This window comes from Botryllus schlosseri, chromosome 8 (genome assembly GCF_051294905.1).
Source record: "Botryllus schlosseri isolate E-star chromosome 8, Bs_hap1, whole genome shotgun sequence".
Classification (NCBI taxonomy): domain Eukaryota; kingdom Metazoa; phylum Chordata; class Ascidiacea; order Stolidobranchia; family Styelidae; genus Botryllus; species Botryllus schlosseri.
Genome location: NC_137243.1, coordinates 9489090 through 9505933, shown reverse-complemented (window position 1 = coordinate 9505933; position 16844 = coordinate 9489090). Strand labels below are relative to the sequence as shown.

The window sequence follows — 16844 nt, the reverse complement described above, 5'->3', positions numbered from 1 at the left end:
CTGTTCGATTTAGTGCATTTTGGCAGTGTGAACAAGATTAAACGCGTTTAGAGATCTTAAAGTTGGTCAGTAATCCGTGTCCTCTGTCCAGTCCTTGAATGTCAGTACAGCGAATAGTTTGCGTGTAATTGCAGTTGCAGTGCTTTTTTCCATCCAAAGCGGCAGCTTGTATACATCATTATACCATACTATGTTTACATGATCGTGCGTTGATGAGATGCGATTGTGACCTGCCGCCGTATATTTGCAATGCGATTGAGTTTAGGTTCCTAGCCAAAGTCCTGCTAAACTCTGTTCAACCGATGCCAAGCACGGCGAGAAGCCTTAGCCTAGCTTCGTTCACTGCCTGATAAATCTCGTGTAATCCACATTTATTACATACGGCTGTGTTACAAAGATTTCCTTAATAGCCACATTGAGTAGACTAGATATAAATTTCCTAAACCATCATTCTATAGACGCCATCGGAACCCAACTGTGTTGGAAAGTATTGGCTGGGATACAACATGATGTGTAAAAGTGATCCATCCAATTTCGCTGAACTCGAGATATCGAGTATCCATTTCTTCTCTGTCGCCCATCGTCAGTTAGCGCCAGTTCCATACCGGTTCTAGCCAGTAACTTCGACTGCCGCACCACCATTCGCATGTTGAAGTCTGCTGCACCTGCGTCAGAGTCTGACTTCGGTATTTTCCCCATACATACAGGACGCGCTAGCATGCGTGCTTCAATTGGAGGGATCTCTGCTTAGTTGGTGCGGTTGTGATCGGCGTATTGCGAATGGCCCGTCACCTCTGCTCGCAGAATTTATAGCGACCATGTAGTCATGTACACTCATGTTATCGATATCATCAGCATCTCGTGTTGGTCGTGAGGTTGGCTGTAAAGTAATATATACATACATACTATGAAACACACATAATGTGAAACATGCAGTATCCAGTTTGTATATGGCTCGCGTTTAAAATGACGAGTGCCATATAATATAGAGTTTAACTGCTGATAATGAAATATTTACGGGAAATCTTGTTGTGTTGACTGAGTCTATAGTAATAGATTGGATCTGTAGGGATTCAGGCCTGATGACATGAATATACACTCTAGCGTAGTGAAAACAAATGCCCAAGTCGAATATTTGGAGAGATAAATCTGGTCTTTCGCCCGCCGGTTACACCACTGGTCGTGTGACAGGCTACTTGTCGCGACGGCATATAGTTCGACTATATTCGAAAAAATATGATGCCTGCACGCACCAATTCTAATGATGAATCTAACGAACTCTCGTATTGAGCGAGGAACTAGAAGAAGCTACTGTATCAACAGACTCCTTCCACGTGGCCAGAGCGATGACATCCACGTGTTAAAGATACACTCAGGACCGTTGGTATTTGTAATTATAAGTTGTCTGATATTTGTAACTGCGCTCTGCAGAGAGTAGGCGTAAACACTTTGAAAGGCACGTTCACGATATCTGGCTAATCTGGAACGGAAGCGGTGTCGACAGTAAACGTCAACAGGACTTATTTCCTAAAATACGACTAAGAACCGGCGTTAATGCTCTGTATCACGATCTAGCGCGGGAATTCGCTTTCTCCTGTTCGATGGCCAGGCGACACGGGACATTATTTTGGTGGAATAGCTCATTACTTATTAGTGACGGTAATACCGGCTACGAATAGCTGGTTGAGGAAGATATACATTCCTGAACGTTCCACTCGGTTTACCAAATTTCGAAACAATTCGAAGGAGACGCAGGATTTATTTGCAAGCAAAACGTTCTTCTCAATAGACTTTTACGATTACAGACTGCTTCCCATGCTATTTTCGGGGTGAGGTTCGTATTCATCGCTTGCGCAATAGCTGATTTTTATGCAGTGTCGTGAAGATTATATCACGTGCAATTTGTAATATATGTCATATTTCTTGGCTTGCTAGCCTGGTTCTATTTCTTGCTTACTGGGCAAGAGGAAGTAAAAACATCTGTTCTTATTTTTCGTGGCATAATCAGACTGTACTGTGTTTCAATCAAAATGCGTGAGATACCAAACGTAGCAAATATATTGGTAAGGCTTAACTCACGTTGTTGTGACGCAGAGGGTTGAACCTACTCCTTGTGACAACGCGCCTCGCATGCTCTATTCTCCTTTGCGCGGCTTGCGACGCCCGCATGCAAAACCTGAACAATAAATTTGTTGATTGGGAATCAATAAAAATCCTAACTAAATTAATTGAAGCACGCTCTAAAATCCTGTACTAGGAATAAATTCATTACAAAGCAAGGATGCCAACTTACACACCAACGGTTTCGGTCAGACAGGAACGTTTGCAGCATTGACCGACGATATCGTGTATATCATTTACAGTGATGGAGATTTTTCTTCCAGTTTCTAAAAAAATTATCGAATTCATTTCCTGTGGAATGTACCAAGTTCTCATCTAATGATGGATAAACTTGAAATGTGATTCGCTAATGGCGCAGAAATGGTACATAGAGTTTTGAAAAACAATATTATTCATTAAAATACATGCTGCAGCCCTAATGCGGTCAAGTTCACCTAATCGATTGGGAAGATGGCGCATGCCGTTGCGTTGAAATTTTATTGGTCACATGTTGCGCAACAGCGAACTGCGTGGAATTTTGTGAATAACCTAAGAGCAGCGACATCAGACTTACACATGTAACGATAACTAGAATCTTTTTTATATATTTCTCTGTTTCGCCGTGGTATAAAAATGGAATTATAGATCCAATAAAGGTGTTAAACTCGAACATCATGATTAATTATGTTTTATATATAAATCAAATAAAAACAACCTCCTAATTTTAAGTTTCTTCGTGAGTAGTGATATTTTGCGATGCGATTTAATGCTGACCTGCAAAAACAGCATAGTGCTAATTAAAAACAGTACAGGTCAAGAAATCAAGTTATATAATAGTACGTCATGCTGAGGACACTGCCGATATATCGTTTATGTTTTGTTCTGACTGTCGTTATCCTCACAGCCACACAAACCTTATATTTCTTAATAATTATATCTCTAGAAACGGTGCATCTTCGCAAAGTTCAACAATATCAAGTTTCAAGTTAGCATGAATGTATAAACATTTGCATTTCTACAAGTCCCTTTCTACTTCAGTAGAACGCCATGAAGTCCGGCTGCATGAGCTTGGTAATATAATTTCGTCAAGTTTGTATTAAAATATTTCAGTGGTTCGAATAGATTTTGCAATCAATTTATATTAGATCGCTGCGAAATGCAGCGTATAGCGTATACTAGGAAAGGCGTTATATGTTTGTTTTCAATTATATTTCTATCGCATCATTTCTATACTGGTAATGTTTTTCGTATTTGGAGATGCGACATCTCCGCGACGTATATTCCAGTGGTCAATGGAGTTTAATCCGTGACCCTTACGTTGTCTTTTTGGATGAACAAATCTCGATATTTGTAGCATATGCTTGTACAAACGATGTAAGCCATAATAAGGATATATTGATGAAGCCATTCATGGGCCAGACTTTATGTGGTCCTATAGATACCGCCTTATGGTAACCCAATACAGCTGAGTTACTAACGCAACATGATGGCAGTCAACCCAATTCGCATTCACGGTGACCCTCTTCGCGTACACCACAATCCTAGTTAACGCATGGCACACATGCCATTAACGTGGTTATTGCTCGCATTTACCTGTGTTTCGGCGTTCTCCTTCTTTTTTTCTGCACACAGCGACCATGGTGTCAACCAAATCCGGGCCGCATTTTTGAATGCGCCGTGCCTCTGACTTCCTACGACTTGGAACTGGCGATGCCAAAACGGCATTGCTTATGAAAGTGGATATTACGATGACAGTGATGATTAAACCTTGTTTAGATGTTATAACGCGTTCACAGTTGATAGTCCTTTTTGAAAATGTCCGATTTCTGTTGCAAGAACATCGATATTGAAGTGACCGGCTTGTTTTCGCTTGCTCGTTATTTTGCAAAAATGGCGCATCTTCTCTTGTGCCAGGCGACTTGCAGCGACCGATTCCTGGAACTTTGAGCGCGCGCGATAGTATCCTGCCGCAAGACATTATACCCTGACAGATCCAGGCAATATATAAAAAACATGCAGTCTGAAAATAGATAGCACACGATTATATTCACTGACCATGGTGGTAAAAGCACTATGTAGTGTAGACGATGCATGAACAAAACAGCAAAATTTCTCCCCCGGCGAATCAATCCCAGATTAATGTAGCGCCACGATTTATATCCTAGCCGATCCTTGCTACTGTATCCTACGGGCAAAGCCGTGTTGTTTGTTTGTCTCTCATCGTACGACATGACCTTGTGGGCTAAAGTTGGAAAGTTGAGAATTGTCGAGAATTCTGCTCATACAACATACACTAATTTATTTTAGCCAAAATTGCGTTTTCAAATGTCAGACGATAGTGGACACATTTGTTCTCGTTAACGCTGACCTAAGGAGTAAGTATTTAGGACATTAAGCAAAATCAACATATATATTTGAAGCGCGTATTAGCGCAAATGTGCAACAACGATGTGCATTCAGAATGCTGAAACAATAATTCTCTTCTACTAGGGATGGATGATGTTGAAGTAAAACTTGTGAACCTTGGTTGATTGGTCACTGCAACAACAATAACAAATCACCAGCATTTTATTATTGCATTTATCACGATATTGGTCGGCGACAAGAAAAGAAATGTTCAATACTGATACAATTTTGTCCACCGAACTGTACAACAGTACACAGTTACTGACGTAGTTGATCCCATTTGCGTATCACGCACGGTATATTAGTACCTTTATACACAGGTACTGTATTTCAAGTGCACCATATCTGGCTCTGGAAGATTCGCAGGCCCTACCCCATTAACATAACCAGTAACTTCGTAGCGAGACACACCCGGGCCGGTTATATCGGACTGCGTAAGCTCGCGTTCTTGGTCATTACGAACATGTCAATAAAGGTATCCCCGATCGGAGATCAGTAATAAGAAGGCACTGTCTATGACCATAATGACATCTTTCCTTATTTATTTTGAAGCATCCTAATTTGATATTTAGGATCCGGGGTGTGTATCTCTCCGCGCGTGGTTTGCGATCGGCGAGTGCTACTCGTGACTTTAGGAAACTTAGACCGTTCCTGTTATTTTCTGGTACCTATCACAACCACAATTTTGTCGGTTACAATTCTACTCATCTCGATATGCCCATCTATTTCAGCAACGATGTGACTGATCATCGCACTTTCATATCTTTGAAATATATCGGCGAATAACAATATGCAATTGTCATATCAATCATTTTGATGTGATCGCTTACCAGGGTTATTTGGTGTAACAGACTAAAATATGTGGTGTAACAGACTAAAATATATAAAGTGCTCCTAATAACTCCTAATCGATCCAAATTCTACCACTCGCTGAGTTTTTGCATTGAATTGTGAAGTGCACGAGTTTCCGAGTGCTATTTATCTGCTGGCGGTATTTATATTAGCATTGATAACGTGCGATTTTTATGGCAAAAATTTAAATAACCGTGACTCTAGCTCACGTTCGAAGGTTTACCTTAATTCCTAGTTTACAGTGACAAGGTTAATCGCACTGAAGACGGATCAAGTATGATTCAATGCCGTACGAATATATTTTACGAGTGAGGTAACTCAACTGCGACCGTGAAGATCACGAAATTGGGTACACTAATTCGGAAACAGGGTATAGCATGGTACAGTACGGAAGTCCCGTTCCATACTTTAGCAGTTTTGGCAGAACCATGACAACGATTTGTCAGTGCAATGGCATATATCTCAGCACACTATCGTTCACTGGCATATCTCGATTTAATCGCAAATTCCGACTTCAAGTCACCAACCCTTGTCCATTTCCATACTGTCATTGAAGAATGGAGTTTGGAGTACTTCGAGCGGACCAGACGGCAGGGTTGTAACCATGTCACAAGGTCCGAGTCCCAAGTCGACTCCACCTTATGTTTTTGACTCGAGTCCAAACGAGTCATTTTCAATTCACCACCGAGTCAAGTCCGAGCCCAATTCAGGGTTCAAAGGTTCGAGTCCGAGTCCAAGTCATGGTGTTTACTGTTCATTTCCGAGTTCAATCCTGTTCAACTTACTTTTTACAACTCTGCTTGGGTGATATTGAATGCCTAGCATTCATAATATAGTAATTTTCCTCAATCTACACAGTTTCCGGCGCCATTTTACAAACACCAGTACTGATAGACGAGATGCCAATAACTTCTTCGACGTTAGAATGAAATGCATGTCTTGGCCGTCCTCCTTAGACTCGAGTCATATGACTTGCCCGAGTCATCCGCACGGACTCGAGTACAAGTCGAGTCAATACACAAATTGCCTCAACTAGAGTCGAGACATTTTCATATTTTAGAGAATGACTAGAGTCAGGTCGAGACACCAAAACATCGCGACTCGAGTCATTACAACGCTGTACGAAGGGCTTCACTAAAAATATTCGCTTTTCACATGCCCCTGGCCCTAACCATACACGCATGCTTCACCAAATATAATGATCACGCTTCACTGTTCATAAGTCGCGTTGGAGATCGTTACACTTCACATAGTGGAGCCCATGACCACCGCGAAATATCATGAGCGAGAAATGAGTTTTGAACTACTTTTTTACGCGTTTTGGTTACAACCCAATTGAGATGTGACAACGAACTAGCAATGACGCGGTATATTCTAAATTTTGAAATAGCAAGGTTGATCGATGCTAGCTGGACATTCGTAAAGCATATCTTGGTATAGTATCAACGAATTGGGTGCAGAAGAATTTGCTTTCAATGCCACATTGCAGGGCTGAATACGAGTTTACTTGGTTGTCAGAAATTAGTTACATTTGATGATAAAACGCATTTAAGCTGATGCTAGAATGATACCGAGTCAGCAAAGGTATTCTTATTACGCGCGAACGGTAGCGATACCCATCAAACATGCCGGTAAAATTTTGACATCAAGAACGAACGAATACTTACACGAATTTCCCTTGATACCGGTCCCCCGCGCCATGCAGCAGATATAATATGAGAAGCATATCTGTCGACTGTCGATTATATCAAAACTAAAATCCCTTCCCAGAATCAGTTGCAATCCATTATTGCGCCGCACATCTTCTGTAAACAAACCACGTTAACGTTGACTCTCGGCATACTCGGAAAGTTCGATAATTCCTGGAATTTCTCGCGAGATTCTAGTAGGGTGCAGTGATTTCTCATCATATTACGATGATGAATTTGGTGTCACGTTTGGAAATTATTGATGTTACAGAATAAGGCATGCAGACAAATATTACTGCATAGCAGTAGCAGACTTCATTTTGGAAGTGAAATTTCTACGCGGCCGCTATTGTAATGTACATTTATAGCCTATGCATGTGAATAATATATGGTCGTTAAATGTCCTTTAAAAATAAATATGCCAGTGCAAATACCAAATGTCTTTTTCCTGAGCAATGAATGTATGCTTCATAAGCATTGACGTAGAAATACGTCATCAACTGATGACACGCGAACTTGAACTTCCGATCCATTAGGCTAATGTTTAATGATGGAAGTAAGGCGACAGGTCTGTCACAAAATATCTTAAACCTACCTGCCTACTACACATCCAAGCTAGACCTTAGCAGAGACTAAATATAGGAACAATCGCACTGTAATATCGAAGCGATGTCTGCTCGTTACCACGGGGTAAATCACGGGAACATTTCGGTTGCGGTTACGGTTGCATTTAAAACAAACGGCGTTTTAAAACACACAGTTTTTCAAACAATTGCCTTTGTTGAAAAAATCATGTTTTTTCAACCGTTGTATAATTATACCATAATTGTGTAAATACTTTCGAAAAAATAACATGTAGTCTGAGCTCACGGACGATTTGCACCCGATATTGTCGACGTATACGACGTGGAGTAGCTGGGACCCTCGAAATCGTCGTCGGTTCAGCAATTATAGCAAGTAGATATAGATCATTCGTACGGAATGGGTGTTCTGACGATAATGACCAGCGACCGTAAAACTGCTGCATAACGATGTAGTCCTGGTTAAAGGGCCATATTTATCTTATTCTCAATCGTCAATGTCAATCCACTGTGACGTCACAATTAAAGATTCGTGACATCAATAATAAAAACCTGTTGTAAACAAGGGCCATGTTTTAAACATTTTTGTTTTAAATGCAATCCTAGTCGTAATCACTCGTCATAGCAGGTGAAAGGGGCGATATTATCGTTAATTTACTGTGTTCGGCGCGACATATACCATCACTTGATGGAAGTGAAACAACAAATGACGACTATTTTTGTTCTCACGGCGGGGAATATGTTTGACCAGTAAATTTCGGTAACGTCGACAACCAGAAAATATTCCTGATATACATGCCGAATACGAAGTGTACTATTATAATATCTGAGGTAAAGGCACAACTTAACACGACAATACCACTCCAGAACTCAACTTCCTAATTATTGGTCGAAGGTATATTTCCTGATCATTGTGACGTCTTTTTATTGCTAGTGATAATATTCCGTGTCAAGAGCAAAAAACAACACTCAACCGAACCTATTTGAACCTGGGAATTCTGCGTATTACTGCTCTCGACGCATATCACCAAGTATGGCGCTGTCTGCGGTTGTATGTGACAAGAGGGAAATGCTGGCTCTTGTTCGTCACCTTGTTCAGGGTTACACTGCCTGGCCCATTAATAGAGTGAATGATTTTTGGTTTCCGCTAGAATATATCCGTTTATCATACTTGTTGTGGCAGGGACGCTGTGCAACAGGACCTTTCTCGTTACATTCTATAAACAATACTTATAAGCTAATTACGCATACAACTGAAGCCGTTTATTGCCCAACAACAACATGATAGAAACTTTATATAAAACGTGTATAAACCTAAATGCGATGCGTGTTCCTGAATTAACACATGTTGAATTCAAAGCGATTTTCTACATGTTGACGCCCAGTTAACCAGCTGACAGTATGTAGTGTAAATATTTGAAAATCCAGATGAAGCGACTCTCGACGGTACTGCCGATGACACCACCGTGAAAAGACCCTTGTTCGCTTTTCGCGTTTTCAACATCCTTCTTCCGATGCACGTCACAATTGGCTGGCTTGATATAATTATTCCGGCTCCACTCTCACGCAATCAAATAGACCCGTGCCTTGTTATTTTATTCGCGTCAATCAGAATTACGGAAGGTGTAGCGCATCACATAAAGAATTTTCTGCACCCGTCTAAGAAATTCAAAGACGTAAATACTTTGACTTCGTTCACCTGGCAGTGAGTGGTATTTTGTACACTTCAGATCGTGACTACAATCTTGTACCGTGTTATTGGTGTTGGAATGTATTTGATATTAATTGTGCAAAATTGAACTTTTATATAAAGCGTTAAAATGCCATTGAATATTATATGGTTTGATCACGGCCGATAATTTGGCGAAATCATTTGAGCGGCAACAAAATAAACTCTCGATCATCTTCTTAAGTTATTAAGGCTTTGTTTTTAAAGTCTCAGGAATAACTTTAGCGCCATTGCCGTGTAACGCCGTGACTGTTGTTGAGGCTCGGAACGCACACGGCAAGCAGGATTTTGGTAATTTGCCCACCACAATGGATAATTCGACAGTGAATCAGGTGGCTCGTAATTAATTTTTACCAAATTGCAATCAAAATTCAAAATCAACAGTCTCCGGCAATGGAGAATCGGACTTTATGTCGCCACGAGAATATCCGTTAAATTATCTACGAAGTATATATCCTTTTATGCGGAATAGAATTAATTTACTAGATTTAATATATTTCAGTGTCGCTGACACGGTTACTCTTTATTAATTTACAAGGAAAATTGTCTACAAAATGACGCGGCATTGCAGGCACCATTTGGCGTAGGAAAGTGGTTCCAAACACACGGGCCACAGGTATGATGATTATTTTTTGGGGTCGCTTGTTTTCAGACATATTGTATATGGGGCGAAAAAATAATAACAATAATAATAATTCGACATGATCCAAAAGATCACGTTATTGGGCACTGGGCATATTCTTCGGAAGGCCTTGAATGCACCACTGGACTAAAATTACACATGTGAATCACAGCATAATTTCTGCAATTTCGATTCTTCATTTTCAATCATCTCTATCTCTGCTCTGTAACCCTTGCCAATTCTTCATCTACTGCAATTCTGTAATATGACTTCTCCATGTATTGCATAGGAATAACAATTTGACTGTATTACTGAAATTTCAAAAATTTACTCCAATCTCGCCAATTTCCTTTGGGGGCAGAATGCTTCCCAGATTATGTGTGTATTTACCAGTTCTACTGTGAATAAAAGATATAATAATAATAAGTGAAAATGTTAAGAGATCATAAAACCTGAAAATACATACACAATGGCTAGTATTGCAATAGCGTTGCTTAGTGCTCAAATTCATTTCGGATCAAAATTGCTGAAAAACTGGTACACTACCAGCGAAACTAAGAACAAGCATGAGTATGACTGGTGTCGTGCTTTGAGCTCTCTCGAGATTTACTACGAAGTCTTTGCTATTCTGAGACGATGCGCGTCTCGCAGTCGAGCTCAAACTTCAACTTTTGAGTGCGCCTTTCCCAAGTAAGGCCGAGGGCCGTCTCAAAAGCTGAACTCAATCGCTTAGTAGTGGCTGCGCTTCTACTGCGGCTTTTATGAGGTACTACGGATAGGGTTACATTCAAAACAAATGGTGTTTTAAAAAATTGCCTTTCAAAAAACGTTGTATAATTATGCCATAATTGTGTTTATGTGTTCGAAAAAAACATATGGTATGAGCCTACGAACGATTTGCACCCTATATTGTCGGCGTATACGATGTGGAGTGGCTGAAACTCTCGAAATCGTCGTTGGCTTAACAGTTATAGCATATGGGATAGTGTGAACCTCTGAAAGGTTCAGGTTCGTGTGAACGCGAACCTTTTTGAAAGGTTCTGTGTGAATGCGAACGTGAACCTCATGACGTCACATGACTTCATAATGCTAATTCCAACCCTACATTTCAGTAAAGTGATAGCCTATATTGATGTACACGATACCTACAGACGACTCGGGGCAATCAAATGATATAATAATCCCATAAAACCAATATCCTCCGTCGCTTTGCCAACAATGTCGACGAGGACTTGCAAGGGAATATAAGCTTACGCCTTAACGGTCAAGTCCAGACCTGACAATGTATTCGGCGTCTGAGTATTGCTACGTTGATATTGAGCAGAGTGTAAAACGGGTTTCTATACTTGCTACCGATATTGCCCCAATAACTAGTTATACAGCAGTAGCCAACACCCAGTCGCACGGATTTGGTTTTTATGATACAATGAACATATGAAGAATTGAAGATTGACACCGTACGCCAGCTGGATTTATTTTTATATCGGATAACGATATCAAGTTCCTTGATTGGTTGAATAAGCATCATTCGCTGACTACATGTATAGTGTATTTGGTCTTGATGTTGTGTGATTGCGGGTCAAGCTCACAGCAGAGAGTCACTAAATATTCACAAACGGAAAGCCTAATGTTTCGAGCAAACTTTTGTAACAAAGCAAGTAAAATTTTTGAGATTGTCAAGGTGTATGGTCGTTTAGTGTTGATTTTTTTATGCTGCCAACGCTATGCATAGAGTGGCCTGCAGTTGAAATGCAATAAATTTCAACCAAAGATGTTTTAATGAAGTGAAAATTGTAATATATAAAAAAGGTTCAGAGTGCAGAACCTACCAAGGTTCGTTTGTGAACGTGAACCTCTAAATTTCTGAGGTTCACGATCAGAACGCGAACGTGAACCTTACGTTCACACCATCCCTAATATAGATATATAGGTCACTGGTACGGAATGGATGTTCTGATGATGATGAAGACCGCCGACCGTAAAACTGCTGCATAACGATGTAGTCCCTGTTTCTGACATGGATCGGAAGCCTTTTTCGTCGAAGGAGCCATATTTACCCTATATTTTCAATTGTCATTGTCAACCCACTGTGACGTCGTCACAGTTAAGAAGAATTCATGGCGTCGTGACTAAACCAAAAAAAAAAATATACATGTTTTAAACAATGGGCATGTTTCAAACATGTTTGTTTTAAATTCATTTTTGTTTTAAATGCAACCCCAACTACTGGTGGAATGCTGGCAAAGATGGCAACAACTGAGAGCTTCCTGTGGCGTAACAGCGCAAATCAACAAGGACCTTCAACAGCGGGGTCAGGGACGGGCTTTTGTTGGATGGATTATAGAGGTCTGAAGGTAGTGCACCCATAAATCCACCGAAACCGGACTTCGTGAGCCTGTAGACTTCAGTAAACTCTTCACCAGTGGGGTATTTCACGGGATTATCAAAGTCTGTACCATACCTTTTGACTTGCTCTTGTGTTTACTCGCATGGGAGATTCTTAACATATAGCGTGACAAATGACGTGAATTGATCAGGAAAATATTATGTCTATTGGTTTGGGTCGCAAGATTTTACAGATCTGGCTTTTTAAATGACCGCGTTAAAAACGCGCTGGGAATCACTGGCGTATAGGAGTGTCCACTGTCCAGTGCACTATGCTATATATCGCGAATTCAGACTAGGCAATGCGATGGAATGTCACCACATTCATAAGTCATTTATTGGATTTATCGCATAACCACGCGATCGCAACTTATTCCAGTTTAATTAAAGTTCCGTCCGTCTATTTTTAATATCGCCAATATAATAATTGTTGCGGCACACCATAGAATATAGATTACATTCCACGTTTTCACTATCACGTTTATGATTCATAACCGAAATTATAATTTTGAAGCATGCGGATGAGCGCGTTTGATGTTTTGCACCAATTACATATATTCACCTAATGAGTACCACTGTATGCTCCCACATATGCATTATTTGATTCGAAGGATTCAATATGAAAAGTTACGTAAGATTCTATACTTATTGTGCGAATACCGTCAAATTTCTGATAAAGGTAATCCGTCTCGTTACATCATAACATTGCTGGCTGACACGTTTCAGAGACATTTGCAATTTTGCATCTTAATGTCATTGTTATTTTATCATTGAAATATTTCGTCGCATTGTTATCACGCTAATACGATTATGGGCGAACGAGATTATTTGACTAAAAGTACAATATTATGATGCGGTTTGCTTATTCCGGAGGAAAACAGCTCACGTTTCCAAAATTATTGCTGAGTACAAAACAAACCCGCAGCAGACAAAATCCGATACAGCGTAATGTACGTAAACAATATTCTATTTTGTAAATAGATTTTTATAGTGTATATCTGGGATTAATTGGCTTCCCATTCTACATACCCGTGAATATTCGATTCAGTCTTTCGTGAATTCCATGAAAAACGGCTCCGTTACGCAATCAAAATGGTGGTATTTCTCAATGTTATTAAGCACGATCTCGCGTGTTACCAAAAACGACGTACGCAGCCGTAGCTGTACAAATAATGCGGCGACGCAATTATGTAAAAAATGTGTAGAAAACACAATACTTGCAGATACTGCGTGAAATATCGACTACAGCTAGGTATTTTATCTAAATATCTTTTCGTAGTCGCTCCACGCAATAATCATCTCGGGTTCCTCGCAAGGTTCGTGCCGTACGTGACGCGTCTCGTGACCTTCAAAATAAATAGTGTTGGCATCTTCGCGCTTTCTACATTTTTGAAAATGTTTATCTTGTCGATTATCTTTATAAAATAAACGAGGACCGGCCCCGAATTGCGTTTTATTGCTGAAAATCTCATGACGTATCAGAAGTAAATACTGCAACAACGATTTCGCGCCTTTATGAGACACTGTGTAGCGAAGGAAATTAATTTGTGATAACGGATTAATGGTCGGTGTGCTACTTTCGTCAAATTTAATCGGTGTTCGTTATCATTTTAAATTCGAGATAAGATAAACATTTGCACCTCGCAGATAAGCATCAGCATGACTGACACTGGTCGAGCGACCTAATCAATATACATACGCACCACGTATTTAGGCGATAGGTCGATAACAATTCGATAAGGGCGGTTTCCGCACTGCTGCGATGCATTTTGCTCCGAGATATGCTCGAGTAAAAGATGGAACCGCGAGGAGAAATCTCGTCTACGAGGACCATTTTAAGATAGCTTAAATGGATTTGAAGCAGGTGAAACAGATTCAACAATGAACATCACGAGTGTCGTATAGGAGGCCGCCATCTTGATTTATTTGAATGAATTTATAATGAGCGAGAGAGTCTGTATAATTGGAAATGGTACATACAACTGCAAATATATATATTTGTACCATGCTGTTTCAATTTGATGAATTCTATTCTGTGTAATGAGTTTTCACATACTGTTATTACATTTCTTTCATACGTTCGTTCTGAAATGATAATCACCATCCGTCTAATCCTAGCCTATGGCGCGAATATGCGGACTGTATGTGGTGTTGGGTCTTTATGTCAATTGAAATGTGATTTGTCTGATCCGACCACGGTATCAATGAGGAATTTCTGTGCATCGGTACTGTACTGTACATCGGACTGCCATTCACCGGGCCTCTATCAGCTCTGGTTGGCGATTGGTCTTGTGGTCGCCACTTCGGCCGAACCACCGCACAACAATCTATACATTCCGTTAGCATTTTGAATACACGCATGCTCTGTTAAGGGCTCGCCAACATTTTTGAAACCAAGATATAATTATTGGGTACTGACTGATGCGAAGGGCCACCTGCAGTTACTCCGCCGTTAACTAATGTTGATTGAATTTTTTCACTTAGACATTCAGAGCACTGAGCAGGGTTTCGCACCTTATCATGAAAAGCTAACTCTTCCAAGGACTCTCGACAGTGCCTCCGAGTTCAGTTACGTTGCCGCACTGAGCGCTGAAGCGTCAATCTTCGCGCCGAGGCGCGGAACATGGAACCCTTCTCCACTTCGACCTTCAAAGCTCCCATTTGAAAATTTGCTACTGCCACCAAGCGCGACCCAACCGGTCCTTACAGGCGACCTGGTGCCCGCGGGCACCGCGTTGGTGACCTCTGAATGCCTGTATACAATTCTAATAGTCGTGTTGGAAACTTATTCAGTCAATTTCCAGTGTCCTCACAGGCCCGCTGCAACCTCATTACGGCCCCGGGTTGGGAGTCACTGTCCTATACTTATGGAATGACGTGTTCTCGTGATAAATTGTTTTATTGATGGACTATTCCAAGATTCATTCCTTCCTTGCCATTGTATCCCAACAAACCGAACTCAACCCATTGCTATACATAGTGACAAACTATCATTTGTAACGCCGGGGATGGAAAGTATGACGCAGGGGCGGCCAGGGCTGGCCCGCGAGAAGCTTTTGAGTGGCATCCGACGTAAGTTGCGAAATTAGTTGTATTATCAAAAAATAGGCAATTTATTGTGAACTAGAAGGCCAAAATATTGATTAACCTGCCAGCGAAATTTGGTATACTGATGACTAAAATATCACTTCCGACACACTGGCATATTCAGGAGCCGCCAATAAAATAATTGAAAACGTTCACAGAAACAATACTTGAAAATATATGCATCAATCATTTGGATTGTATAATAACTGTAAGTTATAATGCTTGAGTAACCAACTATTTCCAGGGTATTATGTCATCATGTATGCTCTCTAGAAGGGTGTCTAGTAGACTCGGACTGAAGTATATTTGATGCAGTTATTCGGTAATCCGCTAGGTCATATAATTGTAACATCAAACAAGCCATAATTGCAATATATGCTGAATTATCGACTTCTGGTAAAATATACTGCACCACCTCAATGAACCATAACGGATCGCCGATGTATGTGGAGTCGGTCCGAAATGCTCAGTCCTAAGTCATTAATTTGGAATCATTGTACAGAAATGCAAGAGTCGCACGATTTGATGGTATCACTGGACTGACTCGTGACTGTTCCAGGTCTGTTAACTACACAACATATGTACAGTACATGCACAGTTTGCATAAAAAAATCTTCTTCCTCCACTTCTCTCCCATATCCCATTCACCGAAATTATTTGAAACTGACCAGGATCGATTAGCTATCGCACTTATATGCACATTACCCACCATGATGTAGGCATACCTATAATTCTAATCACAAGACCGGAGTCCGTGGATGTTGTTGTTTGTAGTATTCATTGTGTTTGTCGATGTCGACTACTATGGTTATTTACACCAGGCCGATTCTCTTCATTTTTGTTCCGTAGATGCCGACTTGTAGCAGGGCCCACTTCTTGGCTTTTATAAGACACCGCTTACACGGATGAGATGACGAGGAGGACCCAAGACAACGCTTCAACACGTAGGTAGGAATTCTGGAGTCGACCTCGGTCGGACTCGAACGCACAACTCATTGGTGTTGCAGCTGTACTACGCCATCTTGCCACCAGAGTCCAGGGATGCGATGATCAGGTTGTTTTGCTTCGCGACTGGCGCGGAACAGGCGCGGCCGTACATCAAAGAGTGGTTTCTTAGAAATACGCATGTAGATTGCAGGCAAGCACGGAAATGAACGGTTCGTGCGTTTTTCCCTACAATCTGTTACTAACTAAGAAATTGGTGTCAAGAAATTGGTTCCGAAACTTCCGGATTGCTGAAATTATTTAGCTATCTCATATCAAACTACACAAATTTTGATCTAGACCAGGAGTCACCAACACGCGGCCCTGCGGCCCGCGATCTGATTTGAGATTTCGTAAGAACGTTTATTAAAGCATTTTTAATGATGAAATTGATGACAGTTTATACGTAT

General features: G+C 40.7%; 1 protein-coding gene across 1 annotated transcript; it reads right to left on the bottom strand.

Annotated features, from left to right (window-relative positions):
• Positions 1–354: 354 nt before the first annotated feature.
• LOC145445235 (uncharacterized) lies at positions 355–8172 on the bottom strand. Its single transcript, XM_080323398.1, has 5 exons — positions 7026–8172; positions 3694–4120; positions 2294–2387; positions 2080–2176; positions 355–880 (listed from the first exon to the last, which is right to left on the bottom strand). The coding sequence occupies exons 2-5, from the start codon at positions 4076–4078 to the stop codon at positions 728–730; spliced, it is 729 nt and encodes a 242-aa protein (XP_080179524.1). The 5' UTR covers positions 4079–4120; positions 7026–8172; the 3' UTR covers positions 355–727.
• Positions 8173–16844: the final 8672 nt, after the last annotated feature.

Coding starts and splice junctions, on each gene's coding strand:
- LOC145445235 (XM_080323398.1), bottom strand. CDS start 4,078: ATGTCTTGCGGCAGGATACTATCGCGCGCGCTCAAAGTTCCAGGAATC. Junction 2,388..3,693: donor AGGAGAACGCCGAAACACAG/GTAAATGCGAGC, acceptor TAATTTTTTTAG/AAACTGGAAGAAAAATCTCC. Junction 881..2,079: donor ACCCTCTGCGTCACAACAAC/GTGAGTTAAGCC, acceptor ATTACTTTACAG/CCAACCTCACGACCAACACG.